Source organism: Stegodyphus dumicola, chromosome 9 (assembly GCF_044657685.1).
Source record: "Stegodyphus dumicola isolate Sdum_Otavi_A_Nest chromosome 9, ASM4465768v1".
NCBI classification, from domain to species: domain Eukaryota; kingdom Metazoa; phylum Arthropoda; class Arachnida; order Araneae; family Eresidae; genus Stegodyphus; species Stegodyphus dumicola.
Window position 1 is genome coordinate 96,607,772 of NC_140776.1, and position 27,310 is coordinate 96,635,081.

The 27,310-nt window shown below is 34.4% G+C and overlaps 1 protein-coding gene across 6 annotated transcripts in view; it reads left to right on the forward strand.

Annotated features, from left to right (window-relative positions):
• LOC118181347 (rho GTPase-activating protein 18-like) overlaps nt 1-27,310 on the forward strand; it is a 488,818-nt gene that overhangs the window by 456,442 nt on the left and 5,066 nt on the right. For 5 of the 6 annotated variants that reach the window (XM_035350495.2, XM_035350489.2, XM_035350482.2 and 2 more), the window contains 5 exons: nt 2,855-3,073; nt 13,832-13,891; nt 14,729-14,782; nt 21,287-21,495; nt 27,142-27,248. In XM_035350495.2, the coding sequence (XP_035206386.1) occupies nt 2,855-3,073; nt 13,832-13,891; nt 14,729-14,782; nt 21,287-21,495; nt 27,142-27,248 (649 nt within the window). The remainder of the gene's footprint in view (nt 1-2,854; nt 3,074-13,831; nt 13,892-14,728; nt 14,783-21,286; nt 21,496-27,141; nt 27,249-27,310) is intronic. The other variant, XR_004756872.2, reaches the window with a different exon arrangement.

A 27,310-nucleotide genomic window follows, 5' to 3' on the forward strand; every position in this document is an offset into this window, starting at 1 on the left:
ACAAAAACACGGTACACGCGTGGCTGATGCTGGAGTATATAAAGCTTGCATGCACTGTTTTTTCACATGTAGAATGTTTAGCGACGTAATGAGAAAAGCAGCTGATTTATCAGATTTCTGTACATGTATAATCATTATGGCTGGGTGTCTGGAAACATCGATTTCAGAAATGATGCATTTAGTGGGCTGTTCAGGTGCAGCGGTTATGAGTGGTTATCGAAAGTGGTGTAGGAATTGTGAAACAACAAGTCGTCGACCATCGGTTTGTAAGTCACAGCGCGTTGATTCCAGGGGAGAGCGGAGGCTGTTTCGCATCGTTTGCCATGATCAAAGGACTACAATGTCTGAAATCTCCAACAGCTACCACAATGACGACCCAGACGGTGTGTCTCAGCAGAGAGAGCAGCGCTCACTGCTGCGTATGAGCCTACGCAATCGGCATCCGAATCATGATGTTCCTGTGATGACCGTACGCCATCGCCAATAGCGCCTGCCATGGGTCAAGAAACATGGGCATTGGACCATAGAAAAATGGGAAAAAAGTCTCCTCATCCAACAATTCGCGTTTTCTGAGCAATCACATAGAAGAGCGAGTGTGAATATGCTGCTTTTCAACGGAAACTCTGCTGGCGGTGACGGGGGTATTTTGGTGTAAGCGATGTCTTCATGGGGCACATTTTGGACCTATCTTTTCCATAGAAAAATCTTTGATGTCTGTGCGCATCACTGCAGGCTAGGCGCACCTCTTCATAAAAACAGTGTACCCGGCGGGTGATGGCATTAATCAGCGAGATAATATGCATAAAGGCCGAATCGTGAAGGAGTGGTTCAAGGAACATTTTGGTGAATATCAAGTCATATCTTGCCTTGTGAATTCTCCTGATGTGAACCCATTCGAATATTTGTGGTTCTATCTCGACAACCAAATTCGTGGTCCCCTTTTGCCATCTCTGAATGGGCTGGAACTTCTCGACTAGTTGGTGAATGTCTGGTCTGGTACCAGATACTTTAGATTATCTATCAGCACCTTGTCGAGCCAATGCCTCGGCAGATGTTGCCGGTTTTGATGTCGAGAGGTAGTCCTACTTCATATTAATCAGTGGTCATAATATAATGCCCCTTCAGTGTTTGAATGAAATGAAGGTTTTCTAGAAATTATAATTAGGAGGACAATGTCCTTTTGTACCTCTAGGAGCAGGCACCTCCTCTGTCAACAGAAGTTACGTCACACGAAAGGAGCATGGCTTGTGACATCATCGGCGTTGTCAACCACATGGTGTGTGCGTCGCCATTTTGAAACAACTGATTCAACATGGTGGCATTTTCGGTACGTCATAAGCCCCTCGCCTTTTGTGTAGCGTTTCTTTCACCCGAGGATAGTCATTTACTATTTCCTCTTCTTTTTTCACCAGTTTCTTGAGAGGACGTAATCTACAAATTTTTTAATTTTTTTTTAATCTTCGCATAGATACTTCTGCCGATACAAACACCCATGCCTTACATTAGATTCGAACTTAGTTCCATCAGCAGCAAGATCCATAACATAATATCTAGTAATATATCATATTGTCGAATATCTGTCACATCAATCATAATATCGAATATACGATACAATTTAGAAATTGCTAAATGTATACCTGCCAATTTATGTAGATATTTCTTCAAATTAAAGGTTGATCTCAGTATTTCGGTTAACTGTATAGGAAAAACTAAATTATTTTATGTGCAAAATCCCGAAAAGTTGGCTAGTTATTTAAAAATAATTTGCTTAATATATATACGCTTTGAATAGCGTATATATGCGACGATTTCCAACAGAAATTACTCCGTGAAGGTATCTCTCACCTCCCATTACGCAGATTGTCTTCATGTGTTTTTCCAAATTCAGGTAAACAAAAAAGCAAACAAACAAACCTCTCTCGAATAGTGATTTCTTCGCAGCGTATGCTATCCCTTTTCACGCAGTTTATTGCTTCCAGAAGGCAATGTATGAATTCAAAAGTTGAGAAAATCACTGAATCTATTTCTCGAATTAATCCTTTATTCTTCACTCAAATGGAATGTTCTCTTATATTTTTGTATTCTTTAAAAATACTTATGACTTCTTTTTTCGATGTTAGTTTATTTCTGCTAAAATCACTCAACAACTTAAATAGGGGGAATAGAAACCAGAAAAAATGTTTGATTTCTGTCTTAGAGACAAATATTCAGGTGCATCTTGCAATATTAGGTGCAAATGTTCTTAATATAGAGTTGGAGAAATATGAAAGTTGTTAGTTTTATATAACCACAGTAATTACAACAATAACTCCCCTCATAGGAAAGAAGAAAAATCCTGAAAATCCGGAATTCACATTGATTTACATCAAACATTTCATTTTATGAAAATTTATTATTAAAGATATAAATACGAAATTGCAGCCTTTAGAAAATATATAGTTATGGCTCTTGAAATTTCCTGAATCCTATTATGCGATTCTTGCTGTAATGAAGTTTGGCCACCTCTGCTCTATAGGTTGGTTTGCAGGGTAATAAATTATAGTTTAAGGAAATTGTCCTTTTATTTTCTGACTTTTCAATGATATTTAACTTTTCATAGATTGTATTATCGTAAGAATACTCTGTAATTTAAGTAATATATGAAATTTTGGTTATTTAACATTTTTTGTTAGAGGTAAAGATTCTGGTCAATACATACGTAATTCATCACTAGGGTTTTGGGAAACCAACATTTATGCATGAAGTTTTCAGCCGTTAAAATGTAAATGCATTATGTTTTATAGCTAAATTAACTTTATAGTTAGATGTAACGATTTATTCGTGCTAGACATTCACTTTATTTTTTATTTTTCAGGAAATTTTGTATTTCTTAGCAAAAGTCGTTGAAGAAGAAGAAGCCAACCGTATGTCTTTGGGCAATGTGGCAATGATTATGGCACCCAATCTGTTTCCACCGCCAAGACTGAAAAAAGGCAACCATAAAAGCAACGATTTGGCAGCAGAAGTGACTGTCGCCGCGATGTCATCCAAAGTTACTCAACTCCTCATTAAATATGGGAATTTCTTGGGAGCCGTAAGTGGAAATACTATTGCTTTTTTTGGTCACAAGTGTCACAGCGGAGAGAGATGAAAAAATTTCATTTTAAAAACTTTCTTCTGGAGCCTTATGAGTTAGGTGAAGACTTACTTAAGAAGCTTATTTTCAGTTTGAAGTTCTCTTCATTTTTCAACTCCTTTTCCTATCGCTTTAATGCTCACTTCTCGGTGATATTTCACTTCAAATTATTTGGAGTAGTTTAAATCGCATATTGGATGAAGCATACATGGTCGCATTGACTGTATTTTTATGCTTACATGATGTCATTTTAAAAGACTAACGGTTTGAACTGATAAAAGAGAGTGAGCGTTTCTTAGTGGAGTTTAAAAATTTCAAGTTGTGTTTCTTTAGTATGAATTAAGAAAATGATATGTTTGTAGAACACTTTGAAATCCTTTTTGAGAGAATCTTCTAGGTTGTATATTACAAACAGACTTCCTATTAAAAATGTTAGAAGTAAATAAAGACTTCTTAATACCTTTCTAAAATTTTAGTGACATTTCTTCTTGTAACCGACCTCGTTCTCAAAGGGTGCTTTTGAAAATGTTTTTAAAATTTCTTAATTTATATCATTTTCTGATAGATAGTACGCAGACGTAATCATTAATAAAGGGAGCAGAAATTCATTATTTTCAGAAATGTATGCATAAAACTGAAAATTTTAGATTATAATTAATAAAAACTTCAGATATATACTGCCAAAAATATTGATGATAAGAAACTGTGTTTGAATTCACACTTGTGTATTAATCATATGCATACAGGGACGTAGAATAATTAGAAAATGTTCATGCACTAGTAACATATGACCAAATATGTTAGTAAGCACTCATAATTTGAAATACACAAGTTACTTACTGAAGGAAAAAATTTGTAATTAAAATCATATGGGGTTAATTTTTTAACTTCTGTATCACAACAGGTATAATATTGTACAAAATTTGTAAGTAGAATTTCAAGTTATTCAATGATTAACTGTAGAGTTATAATTTCTACAAACATAAATTATAAATAAATAAATAAATAAAAAATAAATAAAAAAAAATAGTCAAGCAGTACACAAAACAGAAAGGTCAAAAGATGGATGTAAACAAAACTTTATGTTCAATACATTGTTGCCAAACAGAAATAAGAAATTACAGCAAAATATTTTATATTATATCCAACATATTGAAATGCTTAAAATTATTTAGAAAAATGTTAAAACCAGACCTTTAAACTTCGAATTTTGGGTGCGACAGTTAGCTATCGCCTGTTTGTTGTCTCTCGGAAAAACTGGTATATCTCTACTTTTAATCAACGTATCAAGAAAACAAAAGATATCTTTGATAACTATGACTTTTTAATAAATAAAAAAGTCTGATGTGGACACCACATGACTTCCTTGCCCTATTAAATTATACTTATTTTTTACTGCTCTTCATTTAAATTTATTTCCTCGAATTTCATTAGAGATATAGTTCCTATTCAATCAATCCAGATTTCACTTCGCGGCAAGGCAAAAATATATAGAAACTCAAAACATCTTCCTTAAAAATTGTGAAATACAGAAAAACCTAAATCACCACACACATTTAAAAAGAGAAAAAAAATCCAATTAAAGTCAGAGTTTCCGCACAAACAAGCAGACAAGAAACAGCAAAATCAATCCAATGGTCAAAAAGACAAAATTTCGGTGCACAGAAATTTAAAGTTAACTTTTGTCCTAGTGGGCTTGAAGATACGAAAGTTGGTGCGACTACTGACTTAATTCACTACAGCACCATAAGTTTCAAATGTAAAAAATAACCGCCACGTTAGGCCTATTGTCACACTTTTAAATTGTCGATAAGTCTACAAATATTACATGCAGCTTTCATAAAACGTAAACTGGAACATGAGGGAAACATAATTCAATCACTCACACACACATACACACACACACACACACACATATATATATCCGTTTTGTTCACCAATTTCAACAAAAACGAGAGGTGCACAACTAGTTGTTATAGCAGTCCGATATGCAGAATTTCAACATGCTATGGCTAATTATTTTTGAGTTATACGATGTACGTACAGACGTCAGGGAAAAAATCTCTCCTGAATCCATTTTACAAGCTCTTTCGGAAAAGAGTATTTTATTCTGCCCATATGTACAGATGTCATGCAAAAAAATCATTTAAATGGTTTGGAGAGAGATCACGATGTATATTTTCGTTGAAATATGACACCCGAAATTTTTCGCGATTACAGCAGTATTTCCTTTACTTTGTACAAGGAAATAAAAAAAATTTCTTAATCGAATTCGGCCTTTTGAACGAGGTTTGTTACATTAAGAACCCAATACATTAATTCCGGTGTTTGAGAAAGTTATATAAGGAGATTTAAAGATTTCATTGAAGAAACCATTAAGATTCGTTTGCTTCTGGGCCATAATAAAATTACTTCTGTTTATTAGACCGAGGAGATTTATGAAGATAAGTTTTCAAAATATAATTATAAGAAAATCCCAAACGCGAATAAAGATACAGGGGTTGGACAAAAATATGGAAACACCTTTAGAAAAACATGTTTCTTTGCTTAATATGGTGTAGGAAACCCTTTGGCATCCAAAACAGCTTGCAGTCTTCTCGGAATGGTTAAATACAGTTCCTGTATGTTTGCCAAGGGAATATTATACCATTCTTCCTGCAAAATGGTGGCAAGTTCAGATAACGATGTTGGCGGTGGATAACGAGAACGCACTTTCCGTTCCAATGTAGACCACAAAGGTTCGATAATATTCAGTTCTGGTGACTGTGGTGGCCAGGGGAGATAGAACAACTCATTCTCGTGCTCAGAAAACCAGTCCTGGACAATGTGAGCTGTATGAACAGGGGCTTTGTCGTCTTGGAAGACACCATCACTATCGGGGAACAAAGTTTGTACCATGGGATGAACTTGATCGGCCAAAATGTTCACATAAGTCTTGGCAGTCATGTGCCCTGACACAGTTATCATGGGGCTAGCAGAGAACCACGATATGGCTGCCCAAACCATAACAGAACCCCCGCCATGTTTCACTCTTGGCAACAAGCAGTCTGTATTATAGGCTTGAGATGGCGTTCTCCAGACGTAAACTCGGCCAGAAGTGGGAAACAATGTGAAAGAAGACTCGTCAGACCATATTACTCGCTTTCACTGCTCTTTAGTCCAGGCTTTATGACTTAAACACCACCTTTTCCTGTTACGGGCATTAGCATCACTGATGAGTGGCTTCTCAATTGCAGCACGGCCAGCAATTCCCTGTTTATGAAGCTCCCTTCTAATTGTTTTGGTACTCGCAGGGTTCGGTAACACAACATTCATTTCAGCAGTAACTTTTGCAGCTGTGGTCTTCTTATTTTTCGTCACAATTGCCCTTAATGATCGTCTGTCACGATTACTCAGGACACACTTTCGTCCGCGCTGTGATTTAGCAGATTATGTTTTTCCGCTTTTCAAATATGCGGAATAAATCTTCGATACAGTACCTCTTGAAACACTAAACACCTCGGCTACCTTGCTTACGGAAGCACCTACCATACGTGCTCCAACAATTTGCCCACGTTCGAAGTCTGTTAACTCTGACATAATGCAATGACAACCTCACATAACAGTACTCCGACAACAACTGAAGTGTTTAGCACATTTACAAAGTTGTATAGGTGGCGTCAGTAGTCAAAAACGCCAGCGCCACCTACATATTTCATTAAAATCAATCTTTCTTTTGAAACATGCATTTCACAAGGTGTTTCCATATTTTTGTCCATCCACTGTAAGTTCAGTTATTAGAAAACCCATATTGTTAATACCAGCCTAATCATTGGAAAGCAAACATTGTATCTATTACAAATAAAAACGCTATTGTTACTACATGAGTATATGCTATCGTTTTCCTCATTTTTACTATTGTAGCTAAAGAAGAGAGTTTTATGTAATTGTCGAAAAGACAGCCCTGCAAGTTTACGGTGCAACGACTTGGTGCCTTATGCAGTTTACGGTGATTTTTGATCCTATAGTATTTTTAAAACAGTCACAATGATAACAGCATAATCACAAGGAAATATACAATGCATCTATCTCTAGTATATGTTTTGATGTCGTGCTTTATGTTATGATTTAGATATCTATGTTCCGAACAGAAAATAAACCAGGACTATCTTGCTTAATGTGATCTGTTTGCTGTTACGAAAGCAAGTTAATTTTGGACACTGTCTATGAAACGTACAGGGTATTTAATCTAAGGCCGCAATCAATGTTCATTTGTGGTCCGCGGACCACTAGTGATCCTCGAAACGTGCCCTTGTGTTCCTCCTAAATTTGCTAAAAGACAAAAAATAAAATTCAAATTAACTGCATACACACTATAGCTGAAAATCTCAGTTTCGAAATTGCAAATGTCTATCAAGTTTTCTTCCAAGACCGACGGATTTGATGTTTGCTTTTTGTGACATCATCATGTGTAAAGTGATTATGAGTCAGTTTCCCTTAGAATGTCCTCCTCGAACAAATTTCTTTCCTTGAGCAGATAGCCTTTTTTGCATTGCCTTATTCACATATCCTAACATTACCTAAACTGATCTAGCATTTTATGAAATATATTGCCTGTGGACTTCCAAGTGGTGAATATAATAAGAAATTTCGTGATCTTTTCCTTTGCAATACTAAAAATAGCAAATTATCTTTGAGTGAAGAAGATTAGTTAATTGCACCCTCGAGTGACAACGGACTTGGAAAGAAATTCGATGCCGAATATATTGGATAATTTTTGGATCTCATTACCAATAAAAGCGTAGTATAGTGATTGTACAATGGTACTTTAAAAATATTACGTTTCATTTTACTTCTACATTTCAGCGTGGAAAAGAATTTTCATAACTAACTGAAATAAAAACAAAGTAAGTTGATATATGTAGTATGCGCCAATCTCGGAATTAAAAGCTTACCTGCATACATCCAAATATGAAGCGGCTACAAGAATTGGCAAGCTCATCCTTCTCCTTAATGGGATTTATTACATTTATTTCCTTTTTAGTTAATGAGATAAAGATTATCCACTCTAATCGTTTTGAATTATTATAAAAAAATATGAACTTCCTTTGATTAATGTAACTAATATCAGCATAAAATTAAATGTGCTTTAATTGTATTTTAACCTTATTTAATTTTATTATAAGCCTACTAGTAGCAGTATATGCTAAAAATTGCTTTCTAGGGAACAAGAGTAAGGTGCTGCACAGAACATTCTAATTCTAAACCTTCCTGCTTGAAAAATGTTTGCGAAACGTTGATCTACAAGAGTGACCATTATACCATTATACTTTAATGGTTTATTAATATATGATATATGGTCTTCGATAAGTCTGTGATACTGAGTTTTTAAAGCAAGGCCCTGACACCCGTGAAGTCCCATCGTTGCAAAATTCGGTTGTCAAAAACTCTTCTCCAGAAAAAAATATTTATATCATTTGCTATCATCTCGTAAAATCACATGATGTATAAGCAACAAATTTGATCTAAATCAATCTGAGCATTTGCGGAACTGCCAAACTTTTGTGCCTACACAACAAGGCAGTGATTAAACACAGGTTCCGGTAATCAGTTCCGGTAATGTTGATTGATTGATCACATATAACAATTTGGCGTTAATGTTTACAAAATTATAGATCCGGAACCCCCGGTTAGATATCGTAAGGGAATAATAAAGTTGCGATAGGCAGTACCAGAAATATATATATGTAACAACGATAAGAAATGTAAATATTATCTATAATTTAAATTAACATTGGGCCCTTATTGCTTAATTTTAATTCGGTATTTCCCCTCTCTATTCTAAAAATAGTAATCTTTTTCTGTTCTGTGTCATTTCAAGACTAATCCACGTCATATGGCTCTTAAATAACGCTGATGATGTAAATGGAATTAAAACTGAAATAGCCAATAATAATTTTACAGCAGTATTAATTATCCAATCAAATGCACTGAGAAGAACTGAATTAAGACTTCATCCTGAATACAAATACTTGGTTTCTGCGCTTTGGCATAGAGAGACTCCTGCTTGCTGCTCTTTTTATCGCCAAGCAATTAAAAATATAAACGTTTTGAAACCACGAATTATAGTGCCAAGTTATTTGTGGACGTTACATGTTTTTGTAAATAAAGAAGAATATTTAATCTGCCTTGGTTGAAAAGTTTGCTCTTCATTGTAAATCTGCATATCTACGCTATCAATGTTTCTTCTACATCATTACTTCTAAGTTTGCTTCATTGGAATGAGGGTCTGCTTTCGTTTATATACCCACCCATTTTGTTGATACACCCAGTGCATATGTACGACCAACGGTTACGAAAATAAAGGCCGTGTAAGGACTTTTGTGGATACGGTGTGTATTTCAGAGTTGATGCAGTAAATTATGCATTTTTATGGATAAAAGCAATTGTTAAGTTAATCGTCGAATATCAGCATTCATTATTGCTGCTGTTAGCTCCCAGTGCTTTCTTTTCTTTTCGTGATTTATAGACGGTTTTGCTTTACATTAAGGATTTGTAACAGTAATTTTTCCACCTTGCTGCAGTAAACAATTTATTTATTTTATTTTAAACATTAACTTTAATTCAGTCTTGGACAATCAGAAGTTGCTTGTGTATCATTAAGCTCTAAATATACCTTTTTCCTGCTAAATATTTCATGCTAGAGTAAAGCAAAGTAAAGAAATTTCTAATATTTGCTTGTTAAATTTTCCACTCTAGAAGTGACCGTTTAAATCTCCTAATCTGTCGTTTACTTCAAGTTTTGATAACAGCAGCTAACCAGCTTGCCCGAAAACTGGCCACTCTCAAAGCTTTGGCTATAACATATTCATAAATAAATGAGTGTCTTGAATTAAATACCGTGACAAGAGTACACTGCCTTTGCGTTTTTTTTCCTCTCTCTTTTCTACCGATCTAATTTATACTTTATTTTATCCTTTTCCTGTTCTTCTCTATTCTGCCTCTCTATTTTCTTTTCTTCATCTTTATCTCCTTCTCCTTTCTTTTTTCTTCTTTCTTAAATACCTATATCTTGATTTAGTTAGTATTCTTGTATCTTATTTAAGCCACTTTGATGTTTTATATATATCTCTCTCCCCCTTGCTCAGATCTTTCCTGATCACGGGCCAAATAATTTTCTACAGAAACATATGTATCAAAGTTGCCTATTGGCGGTCACTATTACATTAAACGTTGCGTCCGTATCCCTTATGCCAATGTTCTTATTTTCAAAGTAAATGCTGTCAATAAATATTCTTAACATGCATAATTTTATTTTGTGAATTCTTATTGTTTAGAAGATAGTTACCACATAACAGGAAATATCCGTGCAGCACCAGAACATCACCAATGGTTTTACAGTCCTATCTCTCTTACTGTATACCTCATCTCAGTTTTGATGTAGGATCAGCTCTAAGGAACTGATCCGAGGATATCCACCCCTCTTTTCCTACCATTAAACCTGACGAGGAATACGTTTGGCTTGTCAGTATTTTGTGTGCACCATGCCACACAAATACCCACACTTCTTCTGAGGTTCGAGTCCCCCCCCAGGGAAAATCAGAGTCATTAACCACTATACCAACCGGCGCACTGCTTTGAACACAAGTACAAATAGAAGTTGGCAAAACACCAGTATTTTACCATTGGTCATGCAGGTGTAATACCACAGCATAACTGTGCAGTTCCGCCACAATTTTGAGGCAGGCCTCTTTGGGAGGCCTTTAATGCCTTATCCCCATACCACTAACCACTCGAGAGGACTTCCGGCTCCCCGTGTATTTTGAGTGGCTTCTTGCCGCGCATGAATTATACGCTAACAAATATCCATACCTTCTGCGGGATTCGAACCCAGGCCCACGGGTACAGTAGTCAGCTCACTAACCACTATACCAGATGGGCAGCTTAATTTCACCTACCTCAGGTGACAGCGGGACCTGACACCCGGACGGCTTACAATGACTTCTCGGGCGCTGTCCCCGCCCTGCAACTAATATCACCACAACAGAAATAAACTGATGACAGAAGAAACATTTTGTCATTGGAAATATCAAGTTGGCGTATATATTTTTCCAGAGAAAATTATTTGCGTGTATTACCTTATAAGCAAAAAATCCGATTGTTTTATTACTTGTATTTTTCTCTTACGTTTCATCAAATATCTCTTTCACTCACATTCTGTATTATCCTCTTTTCACACTTTCTGTCTTACACATTTTTTCTTGCCCTCTTTGTAACGTCTTCTGTACTCATTATGTGCGTGCATAATAGTTACGTCTTTTATTCTAAATTACTTGTCTCTAAAATAAGAGATTCTGAGCTAGGGGTTGGATGTAGCATTCTAGGGAGTAAAGAATAATACACAGTTAGACGAAAAAAAAAACAAAGACGCACCACGACGCACCGAGAAGATATAAAAGAAACTGGACACAAATTGGCATACAGATTTCGACGGAAACTGCAAAATTTTACATTTTGGCTGCCAATGAATGAACGGTTGTCGCTACAGTGCATCTGATCTGCGCAACTGGCAGGATATTTAAGAAGAGAAATTCCAATTCCAATTCATAAATTCTTCACGAATTTCATTCCGTGTACTCTGGTAGACAGTAACTATGCCTCGCATACAGGTGCGCGAATGATATGCGCAGATGTCACAATTTGAGAGAGGTCGTGTAGTGAGATGAAAGAAGCCAGTTGGTCTTATCGGCGAATAGCTCGACATTTGAGCAGGAGCGATGCCACTATTAGACAATGTTGCCAGGAATGGGTGAACCATGGCCGCACACAGCTTCAAGAAGGAAGCGGTAGGCCTAGAGAAAGACAGAACGTAAAGACCGAGCAATCGTCAGAGCGGCAATCACAGCCTCATATGCATCATTATCATCGATTGTACGTGCAACTAGTGCTTCAGTGACCGCAAGGACCATTCATAGACGGCTCACAGAAAGGAAGGGGGCTGAGGTCACGGCGCCCCTTGCGCCGACTACCATGGACTTCTGTACAACGTAAAGCCCGTCTGCAGTGGTGTCGGGCTCATTCGCACTGGAATGTCACTGACTGGAGTAGAATAGCATTCAGTGATGGGTCCCGCTTTGAGCTGAGCCTCGATGACCAGCGAAGGCTTGTCTGGAGACGCCCCGGACAGCGGTGTGATACCAACCTGACTGTCTTCTGGCACACAGGCCGACAACCAGGAGTGATGTTTTTTTGTGAGGTGCCATTTCATTTCATAGTAGGACTCCTTTGGCTGTCATCCGTCGCAATCTTACAGCACAGCGGTACGTCGACGAATTTCTAAGGCTCATTGTTTTGCCCTTCATGTCACGCCACCCCGGGCTTACATTTCAGAAAGATAATGCTCGCCTCCTCACTGCACATGTTTCTACTGCTTGCCTTAGTGCTTGCCGAACATTACCTTGGCCAGCAAGGTCGCCGGATCTCTCTCCTATTGAGCGCGTTTGAAGCATTATGGGCAGGGCCCTCCAACCAGCTCGGGATGTTGACGATCCAACGCGCCAGTTGGACAGAATTTGGCACAATATCCCTCAGGTGGACACCCGCAACCTCTATCAATGGATACCAAGCCGAATAACTGCTTGCATAATGGCCAGATGTGGACAAATGCGTTACTGACTTTTTCACTTCGTGAAGCTCTATCACTTCAATAAATCATCCAATTTTCTCAAACTGTAATCATTTGTTTTTCTGTACATGTACATCACTTCTACCGTTTTCGTCCCATTCGGATAACTCCTTCTTGGTGCGCCGTTTTTTTTTTTTTTTTTTTTTTTTTTTTTTTATTTTTATTTTTGTCTAAGAGTGTATTTTCATTTTTTTTATTTAAAGTAAATTAAATGATAGTTTAAAAATTACACACACGACAATGATGCGCGTGCGAAACGTACTTCCTGTGCAAGCATCGATAACAGATTTGCCATGCATGTTGTTAATGTTAGTGTAGTACGTAAAATATGTGAACAAATTGTGGATTTTGTAAAATATCAAAAACATTTGATGGGGATTTTAAAGAAGAAGCTGTGAAAAACTTTGGAAACATACATTATAAACTCATATTCTCTCAATTTGGATAATATGTCAGATGACGAAGAATGAATGGAAGATCTTTTAAAATTGCGCACAAATCGTGTTCTTGAAATGCAGTTTGAAAGCATTACTTTGGAACGATATTGGTGTTCGACAATGAATATGTTCCTAAAATTAAGTGAAAAAGCACTGACTGCGCTCATCCGAATTGCCACGTTAATAATAATAATAATAATAATAATAATAATAATAAAGAAATTTCTCGGATGCACAAGCAGATATGTGAACTTTTATTAACAAAAATGTGTCACGATTTGAAAAACTCTTATCTAATAAACAAAAGCCAAAAAGTAATTAATTTTTAAGTAATTAATTTATTTTAATAAGATTTATGCAAATATCAATTTTCGTAAAATTTTTGTATTTAGTTGTTTCAGTTTCATTCATTATTAAAATTTATTATAGAACTTTTTTAGAAACTGCTTTAGAGGGGTGAGAACATATTAGAAATATTTTTATATGGAAAAAATTTAGATCCTGTGCTATAGAAAAATGGTGAAAATCATCATAATTTGCATGCAATCATATTTTGGTATATTCTAACATTAATCAGAAAACTTCTCCGTAAATTAAATATCTTTTATTTTTCAGGTTCCACCCGAACTTCTCGCTCAAGCTCGACTCCAGAACAGAAGAACCTCGAACAAACACGTAAGCTTGTGAACAAACACACTCTGTGTGTCCTGTTTTTTCTCTTTGAAACGCTTGTCATTTTAGTTCTCAAACTCTGGAACAGAGGCACAAAAATTCCATTAATATGCAACGGATTATTATTTTTTATGTCATCTAAAAACCTTTAAGATTATGTTAACTTTTTTGTATTGTTTATGTATGTATGTGCGTGTTTTATAATATCCTTTGCGACGTCAAAGTTTTTTTAAGATACATAATTGACAGACAAACAAGATCTCGATATATAGAAGCTTTAAATATTCTTTTGACTGAAAGCTGCTCTTTCGGAACTCTAGCTTAATGCGATTTTTCATGATTTTGTTTAAGTTCACGCCTCACTTGAATCATTGCTTGCTTTGCGCCTCATTAAAAAGAAGAGGATTATTCTGAAAAATACACTCTTCAGTATTGAAATTCCCGTTAATGTAATAAAGTGAGTTTTATTTTGATGGAGAGTGGATATTTTAGTCTCTTGTTCGTTTTTTTTTTTTTTTTTTTTTTGTGTTTCGTTTCCATTTTTTTCTTATCTATATACAAAGCAAAAGGGAAAAAAAATCATTTCTTGTGTAGATATAAGAAACAAAATCTGTTACGAAGCTTATTATCAAATGATAAATGGCTTGTTTGGAAAATGGAAGCTTGATTGATAATCTCTGGGTTTTTAGAAGGAGTATGGATGTTGTTATGGGTAATTCGTTTTTTATTTATTGAAGATATGCTTCGTAAAGTTTATAAATGATGGTTCATGAAAAGTAAAAACTGTACATCTACTGTTGTTTTTTGTTCATTTCCTAATATTCTGTACCGTTGTTTCAGGCAAAAAGAGCGGGAAGAAAACAAAAGGGAGACAAGCAGAAAAATGCTAAAGATGTAAGATATTTTTTTATTTTTGTTACTATGCATAAACTCTTTTATGATTCACAAATTTGCAGTCTATTTTTAAGCAATACGAATAACTTTGCAAGTTTTACAGCATCTTATATATGAGGTTATCGTACAAGACAAACATATTTTAGGTTTTAATAATATTTTAGGTTTAATAAAAAGTTTTTATAGCAAGGGTGAAATGCTTGCATTGCAAGTATGTATAAAACTTTACATGATTAAGTTACAAATGTTATATATGTGACCCTTTTCTTAAGTGTCAGATAATAAAGTTCAAGTTGTTGACATGGAGAGCATGTCATTGTCAACAACTGCAGCAACCGTTGAAAAGAAAGCGTCGTTTAAGGTCATACAACTTGTAGGCAGGGGAAGAACAAAAACTCTCTCCTTGTTATATCTCCACAAGAAGCAGTCACATGGTGCTAAACCCAGACGTCTTCTTAGTGGTCGGCATGCCACAGTCATGTCCTGGCCCATCTTAACTGAAAGGCCAATCTAAATTCGAGGCAGAGTTTTGTCATATTGTTTGCTAAAACAATGCTGTACAAAAGTAATGAAGCATGTTTCTCCATATTCAAACCCCAGAAAATCTTTGTTTTAGCTGATTAGTGATTATATTGCTAACAGACTTCAAGACGTGCACTCACGTGATTCTGAGGTCACAGGAACAATAAAAAGAAGGCAGGTAACTAAATCTGAAGATTCCTTTTATGAAACGGTTCTAATTACTTCCTGGAAAAACAAGAACATTTTAATTTAGACGCATTTATTCGCTCTATTTCTCTTAAACTAAACCGTACTGGAGTTCAAGCGAGTTTTACATTTAATTTTTCTTGACAACTGAACAGCTTTTAATCTATGATTTGAAAATATATGAGATACCGTCCTTGCATTGACAGTTTAAAAACAGCATAGTCACTTTCATTAACTAATTCGCTATTGGCAGGAATAGGAATACTGAAAAAGATAAAGCAAAATAAGCGTTTATTAAAATGTACTGATTATAGTGTTAAACCAAAATATTGTAAGCTTAGTAGATTGAACTGTGCGATCACATTATAATTACTATGATTTAATTGCTACAATTGCATCGTGCAACCTCCTGGTTATCTATGAAGTATAAAGATCAGCATTCCTTATATCAATACAAATATAGTGTTCTAGTAAAATAGAGCGTTATATTTGTATTGATATAAGGAATGCTGCTGGCTAGAAATGATAAAGTTCTAGTAAAATATGCAGCTATAGATATAATATTAGTCTCACTAGAGATCAAAATGGAAACCCAAGGACATAAATAGTTTAATGAAAAGACTCTTTTATTATTATTATTTTTAATGGCCTGGAGCTATGACTCTTTTATTACGCTCATAATAAATACAAGACACAGATAAATGTTAGAAATTCGCATGTAATTATCATATTTGAATGTTGTACAATGATTCATTTTCAGACGGAAGTGCTAAAATCATACCTCTGTGATACCAGAAGTAAATCAGACATCAGGTCAAGAATTGCAAGAAGAGGAACATTCGAACCTTTGAACTCGTTTTTGCTTCCTAAACATTTTTTCTTGCGATACGTCCCTTCGTTGCAGCGCTATTTTTGTGCTTAGCAAAAATTCAGGAAAGGAAAAAAAAGGAAGCAGCAAAATGCAATTTTAATTTTTGTTTCTCTAATTCCGTCTTTCAATAAGGTTTGCTAAGAAAGTATTCAGTCACGGTTTATTTATCTTTTTGGCAGTAGCCAAATTTTAATTCCCTATTGTTGCTTTCTTAACACGTCGGTGGGACTCTTCCTTAAAAGTCAGTGGTTCAACAAGAAACCAACTGAAAATCTCGGATAGTAAATTACTGAAGCAGCGTTCATGCTTTGTGCTAATTTGCAATGACATCATTGCATAAATATTCGCGATTGTTCGATAATTTACAACATTTGGCGCTTTGGCGCATGATGGTGACTGACGTTTCGTTAACCGAAAAGTAATGCTACTGTGTAGCTTGCAATTACCACTTAGCTATTTCCTGAATGAGCTAAATGTGTTGACTGTCTTTATTGCAAAACTACTTCAACATTATTATTCATTTAGTAAGAAACATTGGAACAACGAACTGATTGAATTGTTCATATGAAAATGCATTCACAACAAAATGGTGCTTTCTGAACTGTTCCATTGTATGACGTCCAATGTTCCATTGAATTATTCCATTCAATGGGCCATTAGTTGGATGGACATTGATAGACATTCATTCAATGGACTGGAATGTTCATCTCTTCATTCAGTCAATGGAATTTAAATAAATTCAACGGAGCACAATTTGTTTATTTGAACAGTTCATTTAACATGGCCATCCATTTCCATATGAGCATATTCATCATTACACATCTGTTCCACATTGCATTGTTCACTGAACTGAACATCAATGGATATGGAATATGACAATCATATGAAAAATTTATTCAGTCAATTATTGGAATTCAAATCTATTCATTGTTCATATGAGCAACTCAGTGGAACAATGGAAGCCATTACGGTCCATTTAATGGCGACTAATACAAACACCCTGAACGTGACTCACATGGTGTAATTCTCTAAAATCTCATGTAGACAGTGACCTTCCTTTTGTTTCGAAGACGAAGTGCCCAAAATTTCATCAAAATCGAAAGGAAATTGCAGATTGTTTGAATTACACACATACACACACAAATGAATGGACACTTCTTTATATATGTAGATAGATATGGACCTTGTTTTGTGATATTTATCCTGTTATCGACTGAACATGAAAACAACGTCGACGGAATATTTTCCGTGATAACTTCGAAGCACTAACGGCATGCGCCATTTTCTCTCTAAAATTTCTGAATAAAGCTTGACGGAATCCTTCTCCTAGGGGAATTAGTTTAAGGAAAAGAAATCACTGAGAACACGCCAGCAGAAAAGCTTTCCGGATATCTTGAACGCGGTTCGTAATTCAAAACAGACAGGGGGAAAGAATCCATGGCTCACGAAATCCCACAGGAAAATCTGGATTCAACTCTTTTCCGTCCTTTTCTGTTTCTTCATCGTCATATCTTTTATGATCTCCACTGACACCAGCTGTAAATGCAAATGCATTTCAGAGTAACATGGCTCTGTTGTTTCATCCTGCCTTCGAAAAAATGACGTCGAAACAGTCAGAAAGAGAATACATAAATGTATTGGAGCACTTACGTCAATTGCAGTTGCCGCTTGTTGCGCTGACAGATTATTCTGATATCCAAATATGCGATAGGATTTTCGTGTATTGTTGAATGGCTAACAATATAAGAAGTGGAAAACTTTTTCTGCAGTTTTTCCTTAGTAAGGCGTGCTATTTATTTAAACTGCAATAGTGCCGAGGAAGGATTTCATATGTAAGTGCTTTGGGTTTTAAGATGTGTGTTATATTAGCTTTGCATATTTCTGAGAACGCATTTGCATTTTAAGCTGTATCGTAGCATAAAATGAATTGACAGTTTTTCCAGTTCATATGGCTTATGTATTGATATTTTAAGTCGAAGGATCATTATAATCTCAGAAACCATCATGTGGCACAAACGTGTATACGTTTTCAAATCCAAGAAAATGGCTGCAGTAAACATGTTTACTGGTTGATTTTGCGCCTCAATATTCATATTAATAATAATAACCTAATAATTAAAATTAATCTAATTTCCATTCTAGTGACGACTGATGGGCGAAATAGATTGTACAGAAAAAACTAACATGAAAATAACGTGTTTGTTAAAAAAAAAAAAAAAAAAAATCTTACAATACAAAATTAAACTTGAGTGAAACTAACCACTGTAATTTGAAAATAAACTACAAGAGCAAAATAATTTTTTTTATGAACATTATCGCACGTCTTTAATTGGTATGGGTAAAAATATTGCTGCTAATAAATGAATAAAGTCCCAATTTGGGAAACATGTTTGAAATTTCATAATTTTACTTTACGATGAATTATTTTATTGTGATAAAATATGCTGCGTGATTTTACTGAAAATAATGAAGGTACCGGCAGCTACATATTATTCATCAGGAAAGAAAATCATTAAAATGGCATATGCTTGAGACCTTGAATCTGCACCATGCTAATTAAATCATTTCGAGTTTTCCTGTTCCTTTTTCTCTTCGTACGTTTTGTTTTTGCAATTATCAGTCATTGGGTGAGCTAATCTTGCGTCTTTCAAAGTTTGAACCGGAGCTCATAAATTTGTCATCTCAACTCTTCAGCATTTTCCAAAACTGCCCCTTGATCGATCAGCGAGATCGTTATCTTTAAACTCTTTACGGTGTTAGTTCAATAATTCTTACACATTTGTCGAAACTTCATTGATGACTAATTCATTCTAACAGCAGCAATTTCATTAACAACTGTCTCTAATTGCTGGCTAAACTCAGCAACGTCATTTGCCCGATGAAGCAAAGTTGTTTTCATACAGTTCTCGCATAATTTAATGCTAATTAACCCTACCATTATCGAAGCTTTTAAATTGTTTTTACAATGAATTTCTATCAAAACTCGGTTAATACAATTCGGTTAACAGTCAGTCAATCACATATTGGATTATGAAAAGTGGAATTAAGTCTTATTATGCCACCAGTTAAATCGAAAAATGTATTATGAACGCACGTCACAACGAAGGATAAGGTATTTTGAAAATAAATCAAAATATGTTTAATACTTTAATGTGTTGGATTCATACCTTTTCAATTCCTTGTACAAAATAAAAGGAAGTGTAGTAATTGAGAAAAGTTTGGGTCTCAGATTTCAACGGAAAATACCCATTTTGACCCCTTACGAATCAATGTTGACGTTTTTTAATTTTTTTTTTTCTCGTGACGCTTGTACATACGGACAGAATAAAGGACTCTTTATATTCCAAAACAAATTGTAAAATTGGTAGACGTTTTTCGGGACGTCTGCACGTACTGTATGTGTGCTGCATAGAACGTTGAAATTTTGTATATGTGACTGTTATATCTATAGTTTTGCACCTTCCTTTTCATTACTTTTATTAGCTCCAAAAGCAAGTCTAATTTTGAAAATTCTCTCATTTATTTTTTGTATTCATACATAAAAAATCGAATAATAAAAATGCGATAGTGCATTTTAACATTTTTAGTTAATAGTTAACGTTTATGTATCATCTTTTACTTTCTTTTCAAATGGAACAATAAAAGTGTGTACAGAGTACTTGTATGAGATGGACGTGTAATGACGTCACTCCCATCTCATCCATACACGAAATTGCACTTGTATATAGTATATGTATAGGTTCTGCTTTGTTTTGTAGATTGAGTTCCGTATAAAATGAGTTTCCTTCTTCTATATTTTTATTAAAATAATGACATCAAGCAGCTTCAGATTACCCAGTATAAGTTTCTAAGATATATGGCGAATGCACGTTATTTCTTCAGCAATGAGAGACTTCACAAGCACCTGAAATCGAATACGTGAAAGACTACCTTAATAAAGCAAATGAACATTTTTTCGTCAATGTAAAAAAACTGTGACAATTTTTCGTACTTTGTCATATTCCATTATGAAATGTTTAACGAGGCCTTAACTTCTTGAGGCCTTTAGCGAGTAGCAGCTCACATTTTTAACCAGAATCTACAATATATTTTACTACCCTTCATGAATTGTTTTCTTACATTTTGTTCTGCAACTCCTAAGCCAATATGATGCCTGCAAGCAGGAAATTATGTACTCATTTGAGTGATTGACATTTTCCCTCAATAATGCCTTTGGGAACTTTTAAATGCGCCACGACTTGGAATTCATTTTTTTTGCAACATTTTGATAGGTCCTTTTGTATTACTGTTCACGAATTTAGAGACTTTTAACTATTGTCGGACGTCTGATTTCTGCAAAGACGTCACTTCCATCTCATACATACTTGAAACTGCACTTGTATATAGCTGTTGTTATTGTATATATCTATTATTGTTACTATAACTTATTCAACTCAAGATGATGCGCAACGATCTCTCAGGTGTGTGCTGTTTTGCAGTCCCCTTTTGCATCTACTTTGCCATTCTCCCTGGAGAACCATGTGTCAGGAAAACCTTATCATCAAGCACCATTTGAGCGCTACTCCAACAAAACCGGAACACGTCGTACCATCTGTACGGTATCTAACAGCATAAAGCTAAATTTGGAACCATTTTTGCTTTTGAGGAAAATAACCTATGTCTGATCGTTCTCGATATAGTAGATAGAATCTTAATAAAAAATCTATGATATAACAATTTTTTTTAACCATGATTTTAAAATTTCCATTAATGTTGATCTTATGTTATTTATTATTGAACTAAGAACTGTACCTTTAATAAATCAGCAAAAAATCGTAGACACTTAAGTCTTTAAAACTGAAGTTTTAATAGTATTAAGCAAACTAAGTTAGAACAAATAGTCATTATGCGATACACTTTTACTGTAAAGACAACTTACATTTCAGGATTCACTCCACACTGGCTCCATAATCCGTGTCCAGATGCCATCCTTGCGTCATCCAAATAGCATCGCAATTCCAATCACAGAAAAGACAACAGCTGGACAAGTCGTAGAACGAGCTGCAGAAGCTCTGGAAAAAATAGCAGATCCTCGACATCCCTTTTCCTCTTTAGCAGACCAACAAGAGAATAGGGCTTTCCTACAGAGGCCCAGGTATAATTAGCTTTCTCTTCAGGTTACAGCCTTTTAATCAGGCCATTTCCTTAATAGTTGAAAGTTCTTTAGTCTTTCTAGCATTTTACATTTAAGAACAGAGTAATCCCTTTGCTTTAAAACTTAATCTGTGTTTCATAGCAGAATATGTAGCACATATTCTTGGTTTTGTGTAATGTCAATTAAAGAAATTAAACTTTCAACGTGTTCAAGAGCAGAAAATAAAAATTTGATACTTATAATTTTATCTATAATGCGATAAAGAATTCTTAATATCTTTATACAGTCTTAATAAGTTGCTTATTGCAATTCACTATTTTCGGTGGAGTGTTGAGGAAGATCTTTATCTGTCCATTCCCAAGGAATTTTCTTTTTCTCCTGCAAACAAGATTTCTTATTTTGCGCAATTGATGTTACAAGTAAAATTTGTGTTTCTCCATTTTCTGGCTCGTCATCAGAGTCATCAAGGAGGGATGTCGGTATGTATTCCTCTTCCTCATCACCACTTTCCAAATCTTTATCTTCTCTGCTAATCGGAAAATCCTTGTTCATGATCTTCTCAATTTCATCTTCGGTCAAAAATTTTCCGTTTCAAATTTATAATAAAATATAAAATTAGATATAACTTTGTTTTAATATCTAATTAATTAATAGCATGCTTAAATCAAATTAATTATTTAAAATAAATTGTTTCAGCCAAGAAATCCCCCCCTCTGTTTAAAACTTAAAATTTTTTCAAAATTTCTCCTGCCATAGTGTCATAAAAAGCGTAAGATTTCGTTCATATTGTCCATTACAGTAGAGTTAAATTAGCTCTTATTCATGACGTCTGCTGTAGTGGATAAAAGAAAAATGACCTCTTTTTTTCAATAAAATTACCTTCTGAACAATGTTTTCGAACTCACATTTAAAATAATATGTCTAAAATTAATAATTATGAATAAAAATGCCAGTATAATAAACTGTAATCAATATTATATATTGTCAATATTATATATTGTTTACTATGAGAAAATCGTATTAACCTGGACACAAAAGTAGCAGCCATTTTATAAATAGCAATGCTTTACTTAGTGATGCTATCAATAGTTGAAAGTTCTAATGATATAGAATAAATAAACACAGGAATGGAATCTGTTAAGGCATTTCAGAAGAGTAAAACAATTTAAACTTTTGTCTACTAGAGTGGACATGGCGTAACAAAGGGCTAATCTCCCTTAGCATCGAACACAGCATTTATTATGTATATTCATGGATTTTAGCCATTAATTATGTTTTTGGCTTCATTTTAAAGATTCTAGTAGATTAGGTAACTTCAGAACATGATTAAAAAACTGAAGATAAGCAAGTTATTCTTTCAGGTCTATTATTGTGGATCTTTCTCTTATGAAAGTAAATAAATTTGTGAGGAGTTATCGTATTCAACTATGACATCATCGTAGTGAAAGTGAATAAACACGTTCAGCTGGAAACTGAAAATAAAGTTATGATTGATTATTTATGATTCATGCTAAGAAGAAAGGAAAACAGAAAACAACTCCAAAAGTCTGCAGCAGCGACATGGGGCACAAGACATGTGGTTACCATCGCAGTTTGGTCGACTGGGTTCCGTGTTGCTCCCAATCATTATTTTAGTGGGAGAAAATGCAACAAATTGCTACGTTCCTTCCTGAGTGCTCTCATGGTGTGAGTGGTTAGCGTAATCAAAGAGCAGCTGGAAGATCAGTACCTCGAAGTAAAACGAAAGTATAGCTGAATTTCCTTATTTCCTGCTTATAAAAACTTCACAAGCGTTACAAATTAACAACGATTTATTCACAGTCATAATAAAATATTACAAAGGCTAAAGTGTTTCCCCAGTGAAAAACTCAGCTATAAAACAACTGATAAGCAAACATGGTTGGAAACCGTGTAGGAAATTACAAAGAAGGTTGTGGAAAGTGTTTCATTATTGTCAACTAAAAAATTAAAGGGAAATATAAGTAGTTCCATCTGTTGAAAAAGGGGAAACAAAAACAAATGATATTATTTTTCTAACTTTTAGCTTTTTGTATCCACTTTCTGTTAAATTTAGGTTTGGTTAATTAGCTATTCCAAAACGTTTGATGATTGTATGCATAAGAAACTCTCCTGCCATAGTGTCATAAAAACTTAGACTTTTAGAGTGCTTTCTAAGAGGAAACTTTTTTTGTAATTACGCAACACACTGGGAAATCTCGGAAACAGCTACAGAGCCAACCTGTTATCCCTATGGCAAACCTGAAACATAACTTATTATTATTATTTTTTTTTTTTTTTTTGTGTGTGTGTGTGTGTGTGTGTGTGTTGTTAACATCTCAGCAAGCGAAGATACATTCTAGTCCTAATATAGTTTTGGTGTCTCATTTTGATGCATTTCCTTGTAGTTTTTACTACCGGGAGTTTTTTTTTTTCCCTTTCACTAAATTTGTGTTTAATGAATACCTTCATTTATTAAAGGTGTATTTGTTTTCAAACATATTTATGTTTAACTGATTATAGTATCTCAAGGACATGTAATTAAAAACATCTGCGCTAAGATATATAAATATATTTATGATCCACTATAGTATAGTGGCTAGGTGGGTGAGATCGCTCTATACTGGCATTTTGACCTGGAACCCCGAATTCTTGACTTGAATTCCGATGAACAAATTGGCCGTATTATCATTCTTGTTGTCTTCCTAAATGCAACGTGACTATAACAAGTTTCTTTTAGTATATCCTCCACGGACTTATCCAGTACTTATCCACGGACTTATCCATCATGTATTCTGTCTTAATTAAATACCCCAACACCATACCATATATAGAAACATCTACAAAAATCCAAATTTTTAGGCCATTATATTACCTTTCGTTGCGTGAATATGCCATTTATTATCCATGCGATCAGACAAATATTTCCACTAGGCGAGACATAAAAATTTATGATTTATTTTTTTACACGGTCTGAAAAATAATCAGTTCCTAAAGTGTTGCTTTTCGATGTTAAAGAACCTTTACCTTTCAAATTATAATTCCCTAAAAGGTGAAGAGCTTAAAAGCAATAAATTCCTTTCATAATAATTTAAATCTTAATTTTAAATAATATATTTAAACGGTATAATGTAAAATTCATTTAATTATAACGCAAATCTTATTGAGAATTATTAACATTCGCGCTCTTGTTTTAATTAATAAATGATGTTTATGACGCCATGGAACTCAACTTCATACTCAATCTTTCTTCTTTCTTTGTTTATTAAAATTAAAGCTTCAAGTTCCCTTCATTTTCATTTATTATGTGTTAGTTATAGTTAATTAATTATCAGCTATGTTTAAGACTTTGTAAGGTTTGCACTTAAATTGTGTTCTGAAACTTAATTGAAAAATCTTTCTTGCTAAATATTATAAATAATTTGCGTGTTTAAGATAATAACAGATGGAAGTAAAGCACATTAATCTGAATTAATTCAAGCTTAGATCTATGTTATTTAGAAGACAGTATACCTTGCGTGGAGCTGTAGGAAATAGTTTTTACTTCATTGAACAAAGTGAAATATATTAGTGGCAAAGTAGCTATTATATAGTGTATCTATCTATATTGAAGTGGACCCTTTGTTAGATGATATTTAAATTCATAAAACATTTCTTTAAAGTTAATTTAAGATTATATTTTACTTAATTTTATATTCTACAATATATTTATGAATTTAGTAAACTGTTCTTATCTTAGGAAATTTCTAAAATTTAGTGGTATTATAGTATTAAATACAGTAATGTTAAAAATTAACACAATTTTCCACATTTGATAAACTATCTTAATAATGAACAGAATTTAATTAAATATGATATATAAAGGAAAAAAAGTATTATCGTAGTACACACGTGATCAAGCCAAGGATCATCAGAGCAGGGAGATCTAAAAAAAAGTTGAAAAATCAAACAAAAAAGAGATGTTATTAGAAGACAGGGCTCCCTCTAACTGTTATATTATAGTTCTAACAAAATGACATAAAACTAGACATGAGGGGTTTATGAATTACTCTGGAATTCAATCCTACACTTACGGCAATGCAGTTTTCAGAAACTGGAAGATTATTGAAGGAGACAGGCAAGCTGCAGTTGCCTTTCCAAAACCGTCCCGAATATGGTCTGTAGGATATAGATTTGCAAACTGATCCATCCGGTTATGTTCTCACTTTCTAGAAAAATATCTACTGTGTGGCTGAGCACTGTCATCCAAAAAATGAACTGAGAGCCAAGTCACAAGTTACGCAGTTTTCAGTTAAGCAAGAATAAGATTTCTGTTAACTAAAATTTATGGTGCATTGTATTCGGCAATGTACTGCTAACGTACATTGCCGAAATGTGACTATTTCTGGTAAAAATGCATTCCTGCATTACTAGGCAATCAGAATCGGATAGTTCGTTTTGGGAAGATGAAATTGAAGATTAATTTAAGAGATTAAAGTGACTTTCAGACATCTAATTGATTTAGTAGTAAAAATTATGAATTGTTAGCTCTTTTAGACTAGTTTGCATTTATTGATAAGAGAATAAAATCTTCAAGCTTTTATGTTGCATATTACGTTTAGTCAGAACCCAAGTTATGATTCAAATAAATGTTTAAAAATTATTAATTCATTTGCGCTGTAAATAGTTTATTTTGGTGTTGGCGATAACTTACCTCGATATTTACGTACCTTAGATAGGCCGTTACATTCAAGACCATCTGACGAGTAGAGAAGATGAGAGTTACAACCTCAATTGACAGCTGTATATAAAAGTAATAAGCAAATTAACTTTACTTAAAAGAGTAGGAAATATTCCATTTCTGTCTTCATCCATTTTGCACTACGTTATTTTGCTTACGTTGCGCTAACCTGTTCAGAATGGTGGCGATTGCCGTAGCGTTGGATTTTAGGTTCGAATCCTGTAGAAGGTATACAAGTTTGTAAATGTATAGTGACTTTGAGGCATGAGAACACCCAAAGTACTGTCAGCCCGACAGTTTTCTTCAGAGACCGCTGGTAAGGAAAGAGAGGTCTGAGAACGTGAAACTATCCTCGGTTGTTCTGCAACAGAACTGGTAGAGTACTGGGCGAAGCCACATTGTCATTTAGTCAGGTGCCCAAGGGCTTGGCCAACGATCCCCGCTATCCTTGCGTTCTTGGCCATGATAGATTTGTGGATCTGATATAAATATATTCAAATCAGAAATATCAGTCACAACACTTACGGTATAGATATGTTAGCTGTTAGTTTCTATTTAGTTCAGATATCCTATCCTGCTCATATCATGTAAGCTTTGTTACAATACATTGTTTCCAAAAAATATTTGATTGCTGTAGCTGAGTACTGAAAATCTTCAATGTTTAACTGCTGATTATATTATTCTAACTAACGTTTTATAATATTTTTACGTTATTTTCTTATTTAATCATAACCGAATTTTTAACAGCTTCGTGTCGTTTTTAAACTGTATTTGATTTCTCTTGAGGTCCTAATTTTGTATCTATGAGAATAAAATACTATTATTGATTTGTAAAAATAAAAATAATATTTAAATCAAATTTGAGCCAATTATTTTCATAAACAGAGCAATTTCAATTTAATAAGATTAAAGTTTTGATTTCTTCGCAGGACAACGTCAGAACCCATTGTCATGCGTCACAGATGTCTTATGGGATCTAAGAAAACGGGGGATTGTTTGAAGGATCATTACCTATATTTAATTAGAGAGAACGTTGGTAAGTCCTGGCATACCTTTGGAGGATAATATGTGATTCTCTCTGTAAGTGTAAATTACAAT